This window comes from Balaenoptera musculus, chromosome 3, assembly GCF_009873245.2.
Source record: "Balaenoptera musculus isolate JJ_BM4_2016_0621 chromosome 3, mBalMus1.pri.v3, whole genome shotgun sequence".
Classification (NCBI taxonomy): domain Eukaryota; kingdom Metazoa; phylum Chordata; class Mammalia; order Artiodactyla; family Balaenopteridae; genus Balaenoptera; species Balaenoptera musculus.
In genome coordinates, this window is record NC_045787.1 from 46,441,197 (window position 1) to 46,460,283 (window position 19,087).

The following is a 19,087-nucleotide window of genomic DNA, read 5'->3' on the forward strand; positions in this document are numbered from 1 at the left end:
CCTGCGTTCCCTGCATTGGAAGGTGGATTCTTTACCACTGGACTACCAGGGAAGTGTCCCAAGATTCTTCATCATCGTGAGGCTCTTCAACATTCACATGGACAACCCATCCAGCCCATGCCTAACACTTCCTCATCTGTTCAATTCCAATAACCAGCATACAGTTTCTATGTCAGTCTCTCACTTCCAGAGCCATCCAGTGCTACCTCCACACTTTGAATTTCTGACCACAGCCTACATCCCTCGCCCATTCACCTTCTTCTTCCATAGTTATAGAATCTCTGGTTTTAGCTTGACGTAGAGTCACCTAAAATAAAAACTACACTTCCCGGATTACTCTCTGCTACATGTGACCCATATGACTAAATTCTGGCCAATGAGTTACCACTTTTGTTATTTGTCCTTAAATGGAGAGATCAAGTTCTTCTCTTATCCTCTTCCTCTTTCATGCTGGCTGAAATGTGTATATAACGGCTGGAGTTCCAACACCCATCTTGGATCATGAGATAACTATGGAGTGGAAGCCACATATAGCAGAGTCACCAGATAGAATGTTCCTGGGTCTTTGATACTATAGTGTAACCAACTCAGCTCTGACTGCACATCTCTGGAACTTTACATGAGAAAGAATTTCTATCTTGTTCAAGTAACTGTTATTTTGGGTTTTCATCATTCCTAGTTGAACTTACAAATCAGTTCACTCCCTTATTCCATCAACCCCTCCTTGCCCTATAGCACAGTGGTTAAGAGTAAGAGCTCTGAAATCAAGCAGATTTGGTTTGATACCAGCCCTACCACTTCATAACTGCATGATCTTGGGCAAGTTACTTAAATGCTACAAGCATCAATTTCCTTATCTGTATCTTCCTTATTGTACCTATCTTATAGGGATATTGTGAGGATTTTACCACATAAGACACATAAGGAGCTTAGTAAGCACCACTGTCCTTTGAGAATCTTGATTTCAGCTCCCATAATGCATCACTTCATCTGCTCTTACTGGCATTCTCAACATCCTCCCTTCCTTGTCCTGCTGCATCTTTCTTGCAAATCCCCACCTTGGTCAATGTAAGTCTTCTCTGTGCCCACACGATCGTGGGCTAACACAGTTATGCACATTGAGACCACTACAGATGTATGGTCTCCAGACTCAGCAGGGCCCTGCTGGAGGCTGGGAAATATTTGACATCTGTGGCTGTGGCTAGGCACATCCATTCCCCACTGTATTTATGCAACTTTTCACTCTTCTCCTCAAGCCATCCCTAGAGGAAATAAACATGTTTATGCAATCTCCTTCTTTAAAAAAAAATTTCCCTCAATCCCTCATTTCTTTGCCTACCACCCTTTATCCTCTCCTCATCCTAGCTCCTTGAAAGAACATTCATCACACTACTGCCTGAGGAAAAGGAGAAGATTTGATGGAGGGATATCCCTCAAACTCAACATGGCCAAAAACAACTCACCATGTGTTCCTTCTTCCTGAATCCCAGTCAGTCCTGGTCCTGGGCCTGCACTCTTGAAGCTGAAACACTGGGTTCACCTTACACATTTCCTTCAAGTTCATGCAGGCCATTTCTTTCCCTTTCTTGACTGGAATTATCTTTTGGGCACACTCTTGTCTTCATTTTCTGTCTAACAAACAGGCCCTCATCTTTCATGAGTCATATGATATTACCACTTCTTTCAAGCCTTTTCTGAGTCCTGCCATCAGCCAGGGAGAACTATTTCTCCTTTGTGTCCCTACATTATGCAGATTAAAAACCACCACTTTTGCAGCTGGAACACTTGACTTGTTTACATGTTTGTCTCCCTCTATCCAAGTGTAAATCTCTGTGGGGATTGCTATTATTTGACTTGTTTTTTATGCTCAGTGTCCAGCACAAAACCTGGTACATACTAGCTATTTAACAAACTGTTGGGACTTCCCTGGTGGCGCGGTGGTTAAGAATCTGCCTGCCAATGCAGAGGACACAGGTTCAAGTCCTGGTCCGGGAAGATCCCACATGCCGCGGAGCAACCAAGCCCGTGTGCCACAACTACTGAGCCCACATGCCACAACTACTGAAGCCCTCACGCCTAGAGCCCGTGCTCCACAACAAGAGAAACCACCGCAATGAGAAGCCCGCACACCACAACGAAGAGTAGCCCCCGCTCGCCACAACTAGAGAAAGCCCGCACGCAGCAACAAAGACCAAACACAGCCAAAATTAAATAAATAAATTTATTTAAAAAAAAACAAAACTGTTGTTGAATGAATGAATAAGTCAGTAAAAAGTGAGCAGAGGAAGAGCACCTGTAACAATAGCAAACACCTATTTGGTGCTTCATGCATTCATTCAATACAAATTTTTTGAGTTCCTGTAATACGCCAGCCGTTGTTTTAGGCACTTGCAGTGAATAAAACGGACAAAAATGTCTACCCGCAAGGAGGTTATTTTCTAATGAGAAAGACAGTCAATAAACAATATAAATAATAACTAAGCACACTGTATAGCATGTTAGAAGGTAATAAGAGCTGTATGGAAAAAAAGAGAGAGCAAGGCAAAGTGAGGTGCCAGTTGCAATAGTAAACAGGGCAGGCAGGGCCTGCCTCATTGAGAAAGTGAGATCTGAGCAAAGATTGGAGGGAAATGAGGGGTTTAGTCAAGGGCAAGAGCCCCCGAGGCAGAGGCAAAAGCTAAACCTTGAGGCCTAAGATGGGAATGTGCCTTGTACAGTCCAGTGAACACAAGGAGGCCGGTGTGGCTGGGCCACAGGGAGCCAAGTGGGAGATGAGGACTGAGGGGCAATGGCAGGGGAGACAGACCATGGAAGGCCTTGTAGACCATTGTAGAGACTTCGGCTTTTTCTCTGGGTGAAATCACATGCCATTGGTGGGTTTTGAGTATAAGTGTGACATGATCAATTTATGTTAAGAGATGACTTTGGGTGCTATGTAGACAATGCATTGTAGAGAGGCAAGGGCAGAAGCAGTGAGTCAGAGAAGAAGCTATTTCAGAAATCCAGGCCGACATGATGAGGGCCCAGAAGTGGTCAAATTCTGGTGATACTTTAAGAGGAAGCCTTTGATGCTGAGTGAGAAGGTGGAGTTGAGGATGACTCAGGTTTTTGGTCTGAACCAGAAGGAAGGCGCTGCCCTAAAAGTTTTCCCTGTATTAACTCATCTAATCTCCAGAATGAACTGATGAGGGAAGTAGTGCCAGGGTTCCTACTTTCAGTGGGGACACTAAGACAGAGAGGTCATCCGGGTCACACAGTTCATAAGTGACAGAGCCAGGATCTGACCAGGTGGCTGGTTCCAGAGTCAGTGCTCTCAGCCACTGCACCAAGCTCCCCTCCATGAAAGCAGCCTAGTTGGATAAAAGGTTCTTATAGTCGGTCAAAATGCAAAAAGACCAAGGGTAATTCTCTCATCTGGGCAAAACTATTTGGGCCTGAAGTAGGATATTTGGCACGATAAAAAGAAAGAAAGGAAAAGATTCATGGGCACAATAACACAAAGCAAGCAGAAGACACGCTGACCAAGACTCGTGTAGCTTTTAAGATAGAAGGCAGCAGGTCTGCGCTCACGGCCTTCACATTCAGGTAGTCAGATGCTTACATCATGCCTACTGAAGTTGTAAGTACTAAGCACAGAATGTCCCCTTGGGCAGCCTGGGCACTTGAAGCCAATACTACCTTGTACCAAGCCTTCTCTCTTAGTAACCAGACTGTCCCCTAAATTAACTGAATCCTGTCGGCTTTAGAATATACACAAGGTACAGCAATATTTTCAAAATGCTGCAGCTTAAATATAGGCACAAATGCTCTTTTAGATGATAAGGGTGTTGCAGTTTGTAAAGATTGTTGGGCCATATGTGCAAGTACAGGCTGACCTGATACCAGCTGTCAGTGAAAGCCGTGACCACACCCAGCTAGCCACATAAAAGTAAGAGCCCTCTGGTCTTCTCTCTGGGGCAGGCTGGTGTAACAGGACATGTTGTGAGCCTGCTGCATTGTGATTGCATCTGCTGGAAACATCTAGAAAAACTTTTGTCCCCACCTCCTCCCCAGTCAACACATATACTTACGTCCTGAAGTGGAGGTACCAAAACCCTTGGTCTCTCTTGGGTAAGGATCCACCTTCTTTTCCTCCCCACTCAAATCTGGTAAATCTGTATTCTTTGTGCTTATGTTACTTCATATTTTCACCAGTTACTACAGAAGGCTTTTAAATACATTATCTCATTTAAGCCATACAACAATCCAGCAAGGAGAACTTGTACTATTATTCTCATTTTACAGATGAAGAAACAAGCTGAGAGAGGTTAACTGGCTTGTTCAAGGTCACGTGGCATCTAATATCCATGCCTCACAGCTTCAGATTCAGCCACCTTTCCACACTCCCACACTGCTTCTCTGAACCGTGCGGCACATCTCATCCTTGGTCCATCAGTCACCAGATTCAACTCTCCCATCAGAAGCTCTCTCACATCAGCCTCTTTCTTTCCAGTCACACATTCCAGCTCTCTTCCCCTCACCCTAATCAACTAATTTATCTTTGTCTTTAGTGTCTCATGCCTCCACCCCACCCTACCAGGTGACTCTTCTTAAGGTACCACTTTGGTCATACCTCTCCTCTCCCCCAAATCTTTGAATGCTCCTATTTGCCTGGGGCATCAAGGACGGATGCTGCAGCAGCACATCTCCAGTGTCAGAGCCCTCCTCCCTACTGGCCTCATCTCTCTGTGACACCTACAGGACGCCTCACTCAATTTGGTCTGTTGGCCATTCCCTTCACTTTCCTAATGCTTTCCTTCCCCTGGGCCTTGAGTTGTTATTTCTTTTCACTTAGAACACCTTGCCCACTAACCCACTCCCCATTTTGACAACGTGCACATCTTAAATACATGACCCAAATTTAAATACCTTCATGGAGCCTACCTACTTGCTAAGTGCCACGACTTTCAATCGTATGGCACCAATCATATACTTCTCTGTAACATAATCTCCTCTGCCAGCCTGCAAGCTCCAGGAGGTCCCAACTATGCAGCAGGCATCTTTGTATTTTGTATCACTCTAATGTCTAGCACAGGGCTCTGAACATAACAAGTGTACAACAAATGTGTAAAATGATTTGGTTAAATGAATATTCATATTAAAAACCATCTATCCATGCAAACATATGCAGTTAGATTCCAAAATGAAAGACACACACATGTACATGTGATACCACAAATTTATTATAATACGCACACCAAAAACCAAACCCAAACTTTGACAGTATCCACAGAGTTTTCCATAGTCGTTAAAAGTAGTTAACAGAGATAAGGGATAATTGAAGAAATGTAACATCATAATCTTATAATTTATGTAACAATGTAGTCTGCTCAATTAAGAATTCTACTCAAGACTTTAAAATGGCAATGTCCCACAGATAATTAAAATTTTACATTTGCATTTATTTGTAATATAGATATAGGTTCTAAAGGATTCATAGAGCTTTATGTCATAAGCCAGATTTTGCAGCTGGCCTTTTTATTTGTTAGGTAAGCAAACCCAAAGGCGAGGAAGTCCTGAAAAGTGGGATGAAACTCCAACAGAAACTCTACGTGACCCACAGAGCTGTTTAATAAAACAATGCCCATCCAATCCTACATCCAGTGATACCCATTCTACTCTGCTGATGTTCATACGGAGGTTACCTCTGCCAGCTGTGATTTCTTTTCATGTAACATTCTAGCTCTCCATTCCTATTCATATAATGTAGAATGTGATTCTGTCACATGTTGCTGTTAGTTTACAGGCACAGCAAACATTTTAAAGACTTTTTAAAGGGAGACAAGGAGGGGTTGTACAGTGCAGGGCAGAAAGTATGCAAGAGAAGAAACAAACTCTCCTGTTTTCTCTTTTAGTTTTGCTTCCTTTTGGTCTTTACCCTACTGGGGTCTTTGGGAATTGTGCGTATGTGTAACAGCATCTACCATACCTCCTCATTTTAGCACAGGCTGGATTTGAAGAGAAAAATAGGAAAACACTTAAGGAACCCTGAGACTCTCACAGAGAAATAAATTAGGGCTGCTGTTTCTTTTAGCTTTGCTCTCCTGTTTTTTACTATTTATTAAAGAAAAATGAAATCTCCCCTTTTATCAACCCTCAAATTCTCATATTGTAAGCAAGTGAAATCACTAAAGGCAAATAACCTTACTAATCTGCTGAGTGTGAAGAGAAAAGGCCATGGTACAGATTAATGGATTAGGAGGGAGACACCTAACTCTAGGAGTTTACAGTTGGTAAAAACTCGGGCTTTGTTGTACAATAAGTATCACTGTGTGTTACACAATTACTGGGGTACTAATTGCTTATAGTCATACAAGCATAAGCAATCCTTCAAAATCAAGTAAAATAGAACAAGAAAAAAGACACTGTGGAAAAATTCAGAAATGTCCAAATACTGCTGTTCCTTGGGCAAAACTCTACTGATCAGTAGTTGGGTTCTCCAACAAGAAAATATGAATTTTAGAAAGTAGCAATTTTAAAGAAACGAGAGCTATGCAAAATGAATTTCAGTCCCTCATTATATAGTTTATAAGTTTGAAAAAAAGAATTCCAGGCTGTTAATTCATAATTCTGGAAAATATTTTTCCATGCAGTGAATCTATAACAATAACTATTATACAGTCTCTCTCTTGCTTGTTCTCGTTATGAGAGAGACCCTTATCACCAAATCTTCCCTGGATAATCTCTGTGCCACCATTTGCTTCCAGTTGCTTCACAAGCCACTCTTAACCCATCCCTGGGTGGTCTAAAATCATTTCATGTGTGCCAATGATATGAACATTTACACATCTAACCAATATATATTTAACCAAGATAATCCTTTAAACCATGATATGAGAAAGTGGCATTACAGTACCACAGACGACTATTTTTTCCATTGACAAATTCACCTCTTTCCCGAAATATACAAAGTTCATTGCAAAACAGTAATAGCAAAGTGTTCATTAAGCCATCAGAACAAATCACCTTGTTTTCAAAATAATAACTTAACCTTAGTTTCAAGTGCATCAATGTACTACCCTAAAGGATTGTCACTTTTAAACAGTTTACACAACAAAAGCGTTGTGAGGAAGTCTTACAAGCAAAACTGGTGCCGGCTACTCAAGAGATCCATTAAAAATTACCATTAGTGATTTTAAATGATAACTGATCAAAAATACACTTAACGTTCACCCTATTAGCTCTTTAGAATGGGAATTTAAGTTTAGAGTAAATACAGTGTCTTCTGAATATAGTCAACAAGCAACAAAGCCAGAGCCCACAGTTAAAGGTTTCCAGACCCGACAGAAGGAATCTACTGTACGGCATGAATCTCTGTCCGTGCTCAAAATATCTAACGATATTTTTCATCTATACTGGACTTCTTTGAAGAGTACTATACTGTTTCACATCCTTCTTTCAATCTAACAAAATGTGTTAAATAAAACCTTTAGATTAGGTTTAAAAGCAGCTGAAAAACTGGCTGCTTTAGGCTCTAATTATCAGAAGACTGTTATCTGGGAGCTTTGGGCTCTCAAATATCAGAAACCCCAATAACTTATCATAAAAATACAAGCTCTTGGTTTTGAAAAATATACAAAATGCACTGCACATGGAAATATCTCTTGATTGTCAAGGAAGACAAGATATCAGTCTTATTCATAGATTTATGCTGTGCTGGGATTTCAGTGATCTTTGTTTTTGCAGACTCCATTTTTCACTGTTTTGGGTAGCCTCTGACCTTTGGTGTAAGCACGGTACCAAAAATGGAGAAAGAGCAGCAGAAAGATGCACCCGTAACTCATAATGATGTACAGAAAGACTGGAAACTGGTACTTGCAATCCTCCATGAAAAAGAACTGGCCTATGTGTATCGTGACAATAACGAACTGGACCTAACGGACGGAAGAATGAAAAGTATTGTTTAGCTACGAAGAGTCACAATGGAGCAATTATTTAATGCATTCTTTGTCTGCTTATGTTTAAACACTCTCCAACCACATCTAGGCTACTGTTGGACAGGGAATTTTATCTTTCAATCTAGCCTCTATGGGAGTGACAGTGGGTGGAACAATGTCAAAATGCAGATGGGAATTTGGAACCACTATTCAGTCCTGCCAAAGGGCACAGCTCCAGGGGGAGCTATGTAAATGTCCCTGGAGCAGGGCAGTGCAGCAGCCCTTTCACACTCAGAGAACCATCAGTCTCTGACTTGAGTCCTTGACTGATGAAATGCATACAGGACCACTACCTTATGGCCTAATTTTCTAGGGCAGTTTGATTTCAAACATTCTGTCCTGTTGTTAGACTGGATATTTCCGTTGGTGGGGAGGGGAATAAAAACATTCTTATTAGAGCCCGGCTTATTCTGTAGGAGCCAAAGCATCGCTAAGTCCTCATATCTGCCACCGGTCCTCCACCGTCATAGATAAAAAATACATCCTATCTGCCAACTGCAGCAGAGAATCTGCAAGGGGTGAGAGAGCATTGGTGACCCTCCTAGTGATGCCCAAAGGCTCTGTGTTCTAGAACATTCTACACAGTCTTAAAAGGGACATGTTTTGGGCTAACATCCAGATTTTTTGGATATATTTTTTCTCATGATTAAAAGGCAACATGCGTTCTGTGGAAATTTGGGAAAATAAAAATCTATACATAAAAAAAAATAATGATTACCCACAATCTATCCTGTTATAACCATAGTTAAGATTTTCACATTGTTCCTGTTATAATCATCAGCTTTCCTTGCATTATCTTAAGGAACTTTTAGAACATTCCTGTGCAGTAGATACAATTATTCCTCTCATTTTGCAGACGAGAAAATGAAACCTTAGAAAGCGTAAGCAGCATCCTCAACATTCTATGCAGGTGTGTTTGTGTAAATATTATCAACATATTTGAAAAAATAATGAACAACATGTATTCTTTTGCTATATAAGTATTTTTCCACATTATTAAAAAGTTTCTACAACATTTAAGAGTATGTTAAGTGAAAAAAAAAGCCTGATACAAAATTCTACATGCAGTATAGATGTTCTAATTTCTCTGCAATGAGGATATATTACTTTACAATCATAAAAAATGCTTAAAAGGAAAGGACTTGTGAATAATTTTCATGACTTTGTAATATTCCTAAGCAGGAATTAAAATAATTTACTTCTTCATTTCCTTACGGTTGGTTATTTAGGGTGTTGTCACTTTTGTCAATATGTATATTACACCACCATTCGACACCTTTAATTCCCACAGTACTTATACTAGTTGGAGGAAAAATAGACTTATAAATGTTAGGACTAGATAGGCAGGCACACAGAAAGGCTCATAATCCTCTCAAAGTTACATTCCCTCAAGGTCATTTAGATCTAGAATATGGAATGTCTAACTTCTAATTTAATATTATGTATAATGAGGTTCACATAATTTTGAACATAAATATTTTTATTTTATATAAATGCATAAAATAGTATAAAGATGGTATAAAGATACACACGCTAGTTTAATTGTCTGAGCCTCTTGGCTACCAAATATGCTTTGCTTTCAATAAAGTTCCTGACAAAAGTTCACATAACAAAGAAAGGACAATGATGGGATGCCATAAGAGGCCAGAGACAATTTATATCCCTGTGCTTTGTAAACTTTGCTCTTTAGTTAGTATCCTCATTCGTAAGGAAGACAAGGGACTCCAGTTTAGTTTCATATCTGGTTTTAAAGAAAATTAATTACTCACAAGCTGTAATGATGTCAAATACTTTTTCCACCACAAATACTTCTGGTAGGCTGGCCCCAATGCACACAGTCCATAGTAGGAATACATGACCACATGTACAGCTGTATTTAGAAAGGCATGGAATGTTCCCAAACCACCTGGAAAAAAATATTGTAAAATAGGGGCACCGTTCCTTAAAATGAGACATATTTTTGTCTGAACTGAAATTTTAGTATAATTATTTCTTTAGTTTTAGTAGGAAGAAAAATATATACGAAATATCACTCTTGTTAAATAGCTATAAAATTAGAGGGAGCTGGATAATACATCCAGTTAGTAAAACTAAAATACAAATCTTGTAAAATAAATTAGCATGACTTTATTCTGTGATATCTTAACCTTAAAATAGTCTTCTGATTTGGGTTTACTTTAACAAACCAAGTTGACTTCCTTTTAAATATAATATATTGCTAAGTAATAGTAATCAAATTCATTTTTAGTGAGAATTAACATATATAAAGCACACAAAGTACACCAATCTTAAGTGTACAACTTGATGATTTTTTACATATGTACACACCTACGTCACCACCGCCAAATTCAAGACATAGAACATTGCTGATGCCACATGAAGTTCCCGTGTGCCCCTTCCAAGAATGTACACCTCCCAATGTAACTTTTATTCTGCCTTCCAGCATCAACTATTAGTTTTGCCTGTTACAAAACTTCATATAAATAGAATTACACAGGATGTATTCTTTGTGGCTACATTCTTTCAGTCAACATACTGTTTTTAAGATTCAACCATGTGATTGCCTTTTTATTGCTGTGTAGTATTACGTGATATGAATGCATCACAATGTATCCATCCTCCCATTAAAAGACATTTGTGTTGTCTTCAATTTGGGTTATTATGAATAAAGCCTCTAAGAATATTATTTTACATAACATTGTGTGGAATCAAATTAACTTTTTCCATTCTCAATAGTTTTCCATAAATACTTTTAGTGCCACAATTTTTTTTTTTTTTTTTTTTTTTTTTGCCGCACTGCGTGTGGCATGCGGAACTTCCCTGACCAAGGATCAAACCTGTTCCCCTGCAGCATGCAGTGGAAGCGTGGAGTCTTAACCACTGAACCACCAGGGAAGTCCAAGTGCCACAAAATGTTGGCAGTAAAACCACTGGCTTTCATTACCAAGCTGTGCTAAGTTTGCTCTAATCAATCACTGTTTTTCCAAAATAAACATTAATTGTTAAATCATCTTTCCTTACTGCTTCTATTTGACTGTTATCAATTGTGCCTTCCTATCCTGGTTTTCCTCTTCTAATCTCACCACATCTCCCACTGATCACTTTCAATTTAGAATAGAAGAAAAGGACCCTGGGGGGAATACAAGCAAAGATTGTTACAATTGTCTTTAGCTGGATCAGTAGTACAGTGGAAGGGGTAACAGAGTGTTCAGTTGATCATAGGGAAAAGAACCAAAACTCTTCCCTAGTGTCTCTTTCCTAAGATGCACAATCTTGAAGAATCTTCATTCTCTATGCACAGCCTGATTCAGCTTAGTAATGCTGACTTAGAATTTAAATATTTCTCCAAAATATGCTATTTTATTTATTCTAATATTCTTTAATTTCAGAAATTAAGCAAAACCTCACAGATTTGCCTAACTATGTTAGAGGAAGGACTGAATTCATGAACACTATGAGTTATAGAAAGTTTAAAGCAAAATACAAATTTATTACTTCAACCACAATCTTCTAAGGAGAAATGTCATAAAAACTGTTTCATGGAAAAAATAATTATTTTTTAAAAAAATCATTCATAATTGCAGCAATGATAGATTCTTCTAAATACTACCACTGCCAAAGTACACCCTTAAAATAACCTGTTTTAAATAATTACTTTTAAGTAGTTTAAATATTCCCCTAAAGTCTCTTTTATGCTACACTGTGCTTCATAAACTTTCCTCTCCTAAATAAGTAAATCAAATTTCAGCTAATCCTGTAATTATCACAAATTTCAAGTCAGAAGAAACTGAATTAATGAAGCTTATTAACAACCTCCCAGCTTTTATTATTTACATTTGGATTAGTCTTATTTCCCAAAAGAAACTTGAATAAATAAATTAGTATGGTATGAAAACACCTTTTCTAGGATGATTTAAAAATAGAATAGATTAGGAGTCAAGCTGCTTAACGTGGGGACAAGCCAAATACCTCTCAAGTCCATTTGTCTCACAATTACAGATACACAGGAAATCTATTTCACGCTTGATAATGGACTACATTAGACTGAGCCTTTCTCACTAAGACACCTCTCCCATTTTTTGGTAGAAGAGTTCTATTTTCCATTCAGAAACTTTCACCATTTAAATGTCCTAAAATGAGGCTCCTACGGACAGGAATTTAACAAAGCACTAGTGTAGCTAAGAGTGTTTAGTAAGGGTTACTGATCAAAATAAGCTATCAAATCAAATTAACTTGCTTATTTTCTCTAGTAATGATTATTTTCTGATGTTATTTTAATGTTTGTTCACAGAACAATCACATTTTAATTAGTAATGCTTTTCATATCTTCTTTGGAAGGCTTTTCTAATCAAGTATTTTCTAAGCTTGTTTTCTTCTTTATAATAGTTCTGAAAAGCAAACATCTCAGGATGAATTATAATTAGTACCATCACATTTTACTCCTTTGGTTTGGAAAAAATTAAAGGAACCACCTGGGTAATTATCACAACTCTCCATATCTCTGGGAGGGAGTATATACATAATTAATATAAAAACCTGCCTCAGAAATATTTCCATCACGTTCAAAAGAAAAGCTGGATTGCTATTATCCCAGGGAGGAGTACAATAGGCAAACAGGAAATTAAATACTAGATAGAGATCAGCTGTGCTCAAGTTTTTGAAAGGACAGTTTAAACTGGACAGTTTTATTCTAGGAATGAAAGCCAATGCCACACCACGCTTCTGGGAATACCTCAGCTCTTGTTGTTGTGCTTGTCACTGAATAGATATCAGGTGTGCTGTACAAGTGTTTACTAGGTACCACACATGAGACTGAGCAGAAGTGCCAACTCATGGAACATGTGAGAGAGAAGAAAACATTATTTTCTACCACTTACATTTTGTAAAGCAGAAGGGGAATTGAGGTGTGGACAATGAATCCACTACAAAGTGCTTAATGTACATGGTAACATTGAAAAATTGGGAATATTATATGTTTAAATGTTCATTATTGAAAGCATTGCTTGTTTTTTAAATGGAAACCAGACTATCAATGGACTCAAAGAGAGAAATTAGAAAAATGCTCAACTCTATTCTACAAATAAAATTTTTTTTTCCCATTATAGAACCAACAGATATTTAAACTAGAAAAATTAGAAAATGCAGAGATGGATAAAGAAGGAGAGGGAGACCACTTTTGTGTCGATTTCTCTAAATCACTGTTTTGGGGGTATTGTCTTCCTATATATTTTTAATCTATATTTATTTTTCAGTGTTGTAATAGAATAATCTTGTCTCAGGGAAGAAACCTGAATAAATAAGTTCTAAGGGTGTGAAAACACCTTGTCTAGCATACTTTAAAAACAGAATAGTAAGAATAGTCATCTATTTCTGATAATTTAGGAGCCAAGCTGCTTAACAAAAGTTTGAGCTAAATGTCTTTCAATATCATTGCATTTCACAGTTATAAACACAAGACATCATAACCATTCTATTACTGGTTGTTTAGGTATTTTTTAATTTTCACCAAAAAAAATAGTGTTAAGAAATATCACTGTAGAAAGAACTGAGAGGCACAATATACATGTGAGAGAAAATAAAAACATAGAAAGCAAAGAAAAATAATGGAGATTAAATAATATAACTAACTTCAATTTGTGAAATGGACACAGATGAGACTATCTTGTTATAATGTGAGTTAAATTTTTAAATTAACACATATACATTATAAGAAAAACAACTACATTTCCTTTAAAAAAAAATCCTCAACAGATAAATGCCAATTTTGGGCAAGGAGCTACTTTACATGCTGGAAAATCTGATGCCCTTAGGCCAAGGTAGGGACAGCCCTTCCAGCTCCCCTAGGTTCTGCCATCTTCTTCTAGCCACTGGCTTATCCATGTCCCCTCATGCTCTGAGACATGCAGAATTTTTCCCCATGCCTAGAGAGTCTAAAACTCAAACAAGAGTTCCTCAGTTGTGGTTTCTCTTTCCTTTTAGTCTTACCAAGTCAGAATGCCCAATAGAGTTGAGCTCTTCACAGAAATGTTAAAGCTTTGTCTAGTATGGGCTGCAGGCCTATATGAAGACTTCTTAAATTGAAGAAACTAGCATACATAAATCCCCCAAACAACTTTTGCTAGTAAGACTATATCCTTCAGGGTATCACTTATTTAAAAATTTAGGATAGGTAAAATTACTTACCTCTCCGTTTTCTCATATTCTAGATGTTCAGAAGCATAAAATCAAAACCAACAAAAGAACCTGTTTGCCAAGCTTTTGAGTTAAACTATTTTTGACCTAAAAAACAATATCAAAACATCCTTTACTATGGTAGGATGTTTAGGGAAGGTGGGACAACTGCAATTTGACACATCTTTACAGAGTTGTTAGGGGCTGGGATGTGTATCAGTTTTTGGAAATTTGAAAGCAAAGAAGACATGGAACTTGAGATAAACATTCTAACTTCCTGGAAACACACAAGGAATAAGTTATCTAACTATATTCCTATAAAACCAAGGATTTTGCCATTTTATTTGTTTGTTAATTATTTATTTAACAATAGTTACCGAACTATATAGGAAAAGAATAAAATCCAAACAAAACAACTAAAGGATATGTGTAGAAGACTATATACCCAAAGGTCTTACATATTAAAGAGTATTGGGGGGTGGAGGGGAGATCTAGTTAGGAGTCCTATGTTTATGTTTCAGATAATTAATGAAAGTCAGAAGTTTGATCAAAGTGATTCTTCGATGTTTTGAGATTCTTTTAAATCACATTTAAGGACAGAATTTATGCTTATAGCATACAGAAACGTAATCAATTATAACACATGATCCCAACTCTCCCTTGGCTACCTGCAGCAAATTTGACTCCAAACCACCAGGTCCATGGCATGATGGTATGATGGAAGACATGCAGGAAAGTCACTTGACTACTTTTCTTACGCAGAACAAAAAAGATCTGAAATAATTTAAAGAAAATCAAGTTCATATAAAATCATGCAATAATTTATCTAGTGTTACAAAACTATTGGCAAAGTGCAAACTATTCCACGTCATAATGTGCTTTGAAAGAGTTGCCTTACAGAATGCCTATAGAAGCAGCTGATTCTCCAAGAGGCAGCTCAAAAGCTAATACGTGTGAGAGAACTTAGGTATGATGCCTAGTCATGCAAGAATCAATAAAAAGGTGAAAAGATATTGAATGAAGATTTAAAAATCAAAGATATAAAGTGAAGAATATGACCAAAAATTATTGAAAAAATGTTATTGGTTTAAAAAAAAAAAACCCACGTGGATTTTGAAATATATGGGGAAGCAGAGACTTTTAAGTCCTAGGGCTGAATTTCTACACTGCTCCCTAACACATCCTACCAATTTAGATAATGGATTAAGCAAACTAAAAGAGGACTTGTAGCAAATCAGAAGTTAGCAAATTATTATTAAAGAAAGAGGAAGAGGGAAATACTTGAAGAGTTAATTGGGGAAGTAGGGTGGAAAAGAAAGCAAAGCAGCTTAGGAAAAATGAGAAGGGCAACAAAGGTACCATCCAGATTGAATGTATCCAGTGGTTTACAGAAGCGACAAACAAAGAGGTAGAATAGGAAGGCTTTGTGGAGGGGGGAGGGTTCAAAAAAATATTCAAAAGCAGAATTAAATGTTCAAAAATATTCAAAATGCAGAAGACCAGTGATGAGTTAGACTTCTAAGTACAAGACTAAACAGAGTAGCAGAAACAAAAACATTCCTAAGAGTAGTTGAGAAATGTGGTTCAGGGAAGAACACAGAGCAGTAAGTTTCCTTATGGAAGCTGAAACTGAGAACATGCAAAGCAGGAACAATGAAGTCAACATGCATTAGCTTATGCACGTGGAGGAAGGCAACACGGTGCAACAGAAAAAGCCATAAACCAGCAATCTGGGGTCCTAGTCCTAGTCAGTAGCGGCGTTCCTCTGGACGAGTCTTGTAACTTTCTGGCTTCCATTTCTCTTCAGATTTAGTGCTCCAGGCTAGGTCAGTGGTTCTCAACCCTGTCTGCAGATTACAATGACCAAGAAGGTCTGTTTTTTGTTTTTAAATAACCATGCCTGGTCTCTAACTCCAGACCATCTGACACCAAATCTCTGGGGGTGAGGCCCAGGTTTTTGTTTTCTAACGCAGTTAGGTCCCCAGCACCACAGCGGTTGAGAACCACTGGACTACGGCAGGGGTTCTTGAAGTGTGGACCCTGGACCAACAGCAATAACAGCACTTGAGAACTTGATAGAAATGCAAGTTCTTGAGCCCCATCTAACACCTACTGAATCAGAAAGTCTGAGGGTGGGGTCCAAGCACACGTGTTTATAATGAGTCCTCCAGGTGATTCTAATGCATGCTAAAGTTTGAGAACCACTGGATTCTACACTCACTAAATTCTCCTTTCTAATTCTAACGTGATGTGTAGCCAGCCGAGAAGGTAAAGCATGCTGAAATCTGCTACCAGAAATGTAGTGGTATATATTCTAAAGAGAGAAAACACGTGTCGGTCTTAGGCCCCGCACTGATTCCAGATAAATAAGATCCACGTGCCACAAAAATAAAATAAATAGCCAGCTTTCCTTTGTTTCTGGAAGTAAAGGTGCATGGCTTTCTCCTCTCATCATGGATCCTAATCCATGGCACTTGCTTTTCCCAGGCCTAGTCACTCAAAGTCAGAGTTGATACTCAGGAAGGGAGAAGACCAGTAAACATGGACTTCAGAAAGGCAGATGGAAATAGTTTTGATGTTACCAAAATTACTGATATTCCAGGGATAAGCTAACATTCTAGTGTAAGTTTATGAATTTTGAAGCATTTATCCTCTTAAAGGAGTATGGATGACACAGTGCTTTGTTATAAAGAACCAAAGGCAACATATTCTCTGCTCTTTGCTTCTTGAACTTGCTTCACAAAACAACTGTCATCCAGCCATATAGAGACATAGCTTTGTAGTGCATGTGTTAGTTACATTCTTATCTTAACTAGGTGGTAGATATAAAAGAAAACATTTTGGCATTTGCAAAAGACTGAAAAATAAGTTTATCCTATTCTCTAAAATAACTGATAATAAAAAGTAAAAGATAATATGAGGTCCGCCTGAGGAAGAGAGATAACCAAAGTTATAAGGCAACTGAACACTCACAGTTTATTGCTTTCATTGAAACATCAAACATTTACCAAATGTGGTGATTACATACTCACAGTATCTAAGAGCTCAATAAATTTGGAGAAGTAATAAAGCCAGCAGGTGCGTGCCATCTGCAGAAACACACGTAGATATGAATTTATTTATTTTTACATGGAAGAAAATTTTATTTTTTCTAATTTTGGCAAAATTCACATTACATAAAATTTACGATCTTAACCATTTTAGAGTGTACAGTTTGGTAGCATTAAGTACATTCACATTCTTGTGCAACCATCACCACCATCTATCCACAGAACTCTTTTCTTCTTATAGGACTGAGACTCTGTACCCATTAAACAGTAAGTCCCCATTGGTGAATCCAGCCCCTGACAACTACCATTTTACTTCCTATTTCTGAATCTGATTACTCTATGTACCTCATATAACAGAATCATACAGTATTTGTTTGTCCCTTTGTACCTAGATTATTTCACTTAGCATAATGTCCTCAAGGCTCAACCACATTGTAGCAGTTGTCAGAATTTCCTTCCTTGTTAAGGCTGAAAAATATTCCATTGTACGTATATACCACTATTTGTTTATCCATTCATCCGTTGATGGACATGTGGGTTGCTTCCATCTTTTGGCTAATGTGAAGAATGCTATCAACACTGGCATACAAATATCTCTTTGAATCCCAGCTTTCAATTCTTCTAGGTATATACCCAGAAGTAGAATTGTTGGATCATACGGTAATTCTGTTTTTTGAGGAACCAGACATAAATTTACTTTTAAATCCAAGAAATTCAAAAGAAAAAGCACCAGTTTTCATTTTACAGAAAATTACACACCTGAATTTCTTTGATTTTTTTCTTGTAATTATTAGCTTTTTCTCTCAACACATATATTCTGATAATTGAGTCATTTACTCATTCTGATTTCACATTCAGTGTTTACAAATAGAGCCCAAAAAGTTTTAACGTTGATTTTGTGTTACAAGTTTTTCCAAAAAGAAACTTACCCTCAATGCTGTAGGCGAGCGTGAATAGTCAACAATTTCACATCGAAAGGAATAACCTGTACCCCAGCCAGACATCACAAACTGCAAGAGAGCACATTCATGTTAAAGAAGGAAATATTTGCTCAACGGCTACAATGAAGGTAGTTTTGAGTATGCCTCTTCATTACATTCTCAGCTGAGTCAGCAGTCAGTGCAGAGGGGAAGGCGGGCTAGAACAATTACAAACCAGGAACTCACTTGATATCAAAGCATCAGGAGTTTTCAAAATTGTAAAGTCACATTTATATAAACTGTGTACTAACTAAAATGGCTATTTCTTGGAATGATTATTCTAATATAGTGGAGAACAAAATACTAGGAATGTTTTGTTTGAACAGCAAATACTGGTAAGTGCTTGACCTTATGTACATCTCTATGTGCCTGTGCATATGTTTGTGTACTCTCAAAGGGGTGACTAAGTCTGAAATCAGTCTTTTCTGATAATTTCCAGCCTTTGCAATTAGTCAACAAATAAATGAGCAAAGCAACTTTCTCAATGTACTCATCCAATGGCTGCATCAACTGGGTTTTTTCTGTCTCGACTAGTGGATGTAACGTGAAGTGATAGTCCATAGCTTTTAAATCAAGATCGACCAAATACAAGACTCACGTATTACTTTTGCTTTGGATTCACATGACAAATAAGAGATGAAAATACTAACAAGAAAGTGCAGTCTGGCAAGCCTTAATTCCAACACACCCACGAAGTGACCTTAGGCTAGTGGTGAGAAGAAAAAGCCTATTGTTGACAGATCTGGACCTTAACTCAAAGATTACATTGACATTCTTTCAGTCTGACGGTGGGAAGGTCTCCTTTTTTTTTTTTTTTTTTTAAAGAAATTCACGTTCTTTTATTTATTTATTTATTTATGACTGTGTTGGGTCTTCGTTTCTGTGCGAGGGCTTTCTCTAGTTGCGGCAA

At 37.9% G+C, this 19,087-nt stretch overlaps 1 protein-coding gene across 4 annotated transcripts in view; it reads right to left on the reverse strand.

The window, feature by feature from the left end:
* Nucleotides 1-5,200: 5,200 nt before the first annotated feature.
* Nucleotides 5,201-19,087, reverse strand: part of ELOVL7 (ELOVL fatty acid elongase 7) — a 70,599-nt gene continuing 56,712 nt past the window's right edge. For all 4 annotated transcript variants that reach the window (XM_036848204.1, XM_036848205.1, XM_036848207.1 and 1 more), the window contains 5 exons: nt 18,127-18,207; nt 17,180-17,236; nt 14,816-14,921; nt 9,746-9,882; nt 5,201-7,913 (listed from right to left, as the gene is read on the reverse strand). In XM_036848204.1, the coding sequence (XP_036704099.1) occupies nt 7,704-7,913; nt 9,746-9,882; nt 14,816-14,921; nt 17,180-17,236; nt 18,127-18,207 (591 nt within the window). In that variant the 3' untranslated portion in view covers nt 5,201-7,703. The remainder of the gene's footprint in view (nt 7,914-9,745; nt 9,883-14,815; nt 14,922-17,179; nt 17,237-18,126; nt 18,208-19,087) is intronic.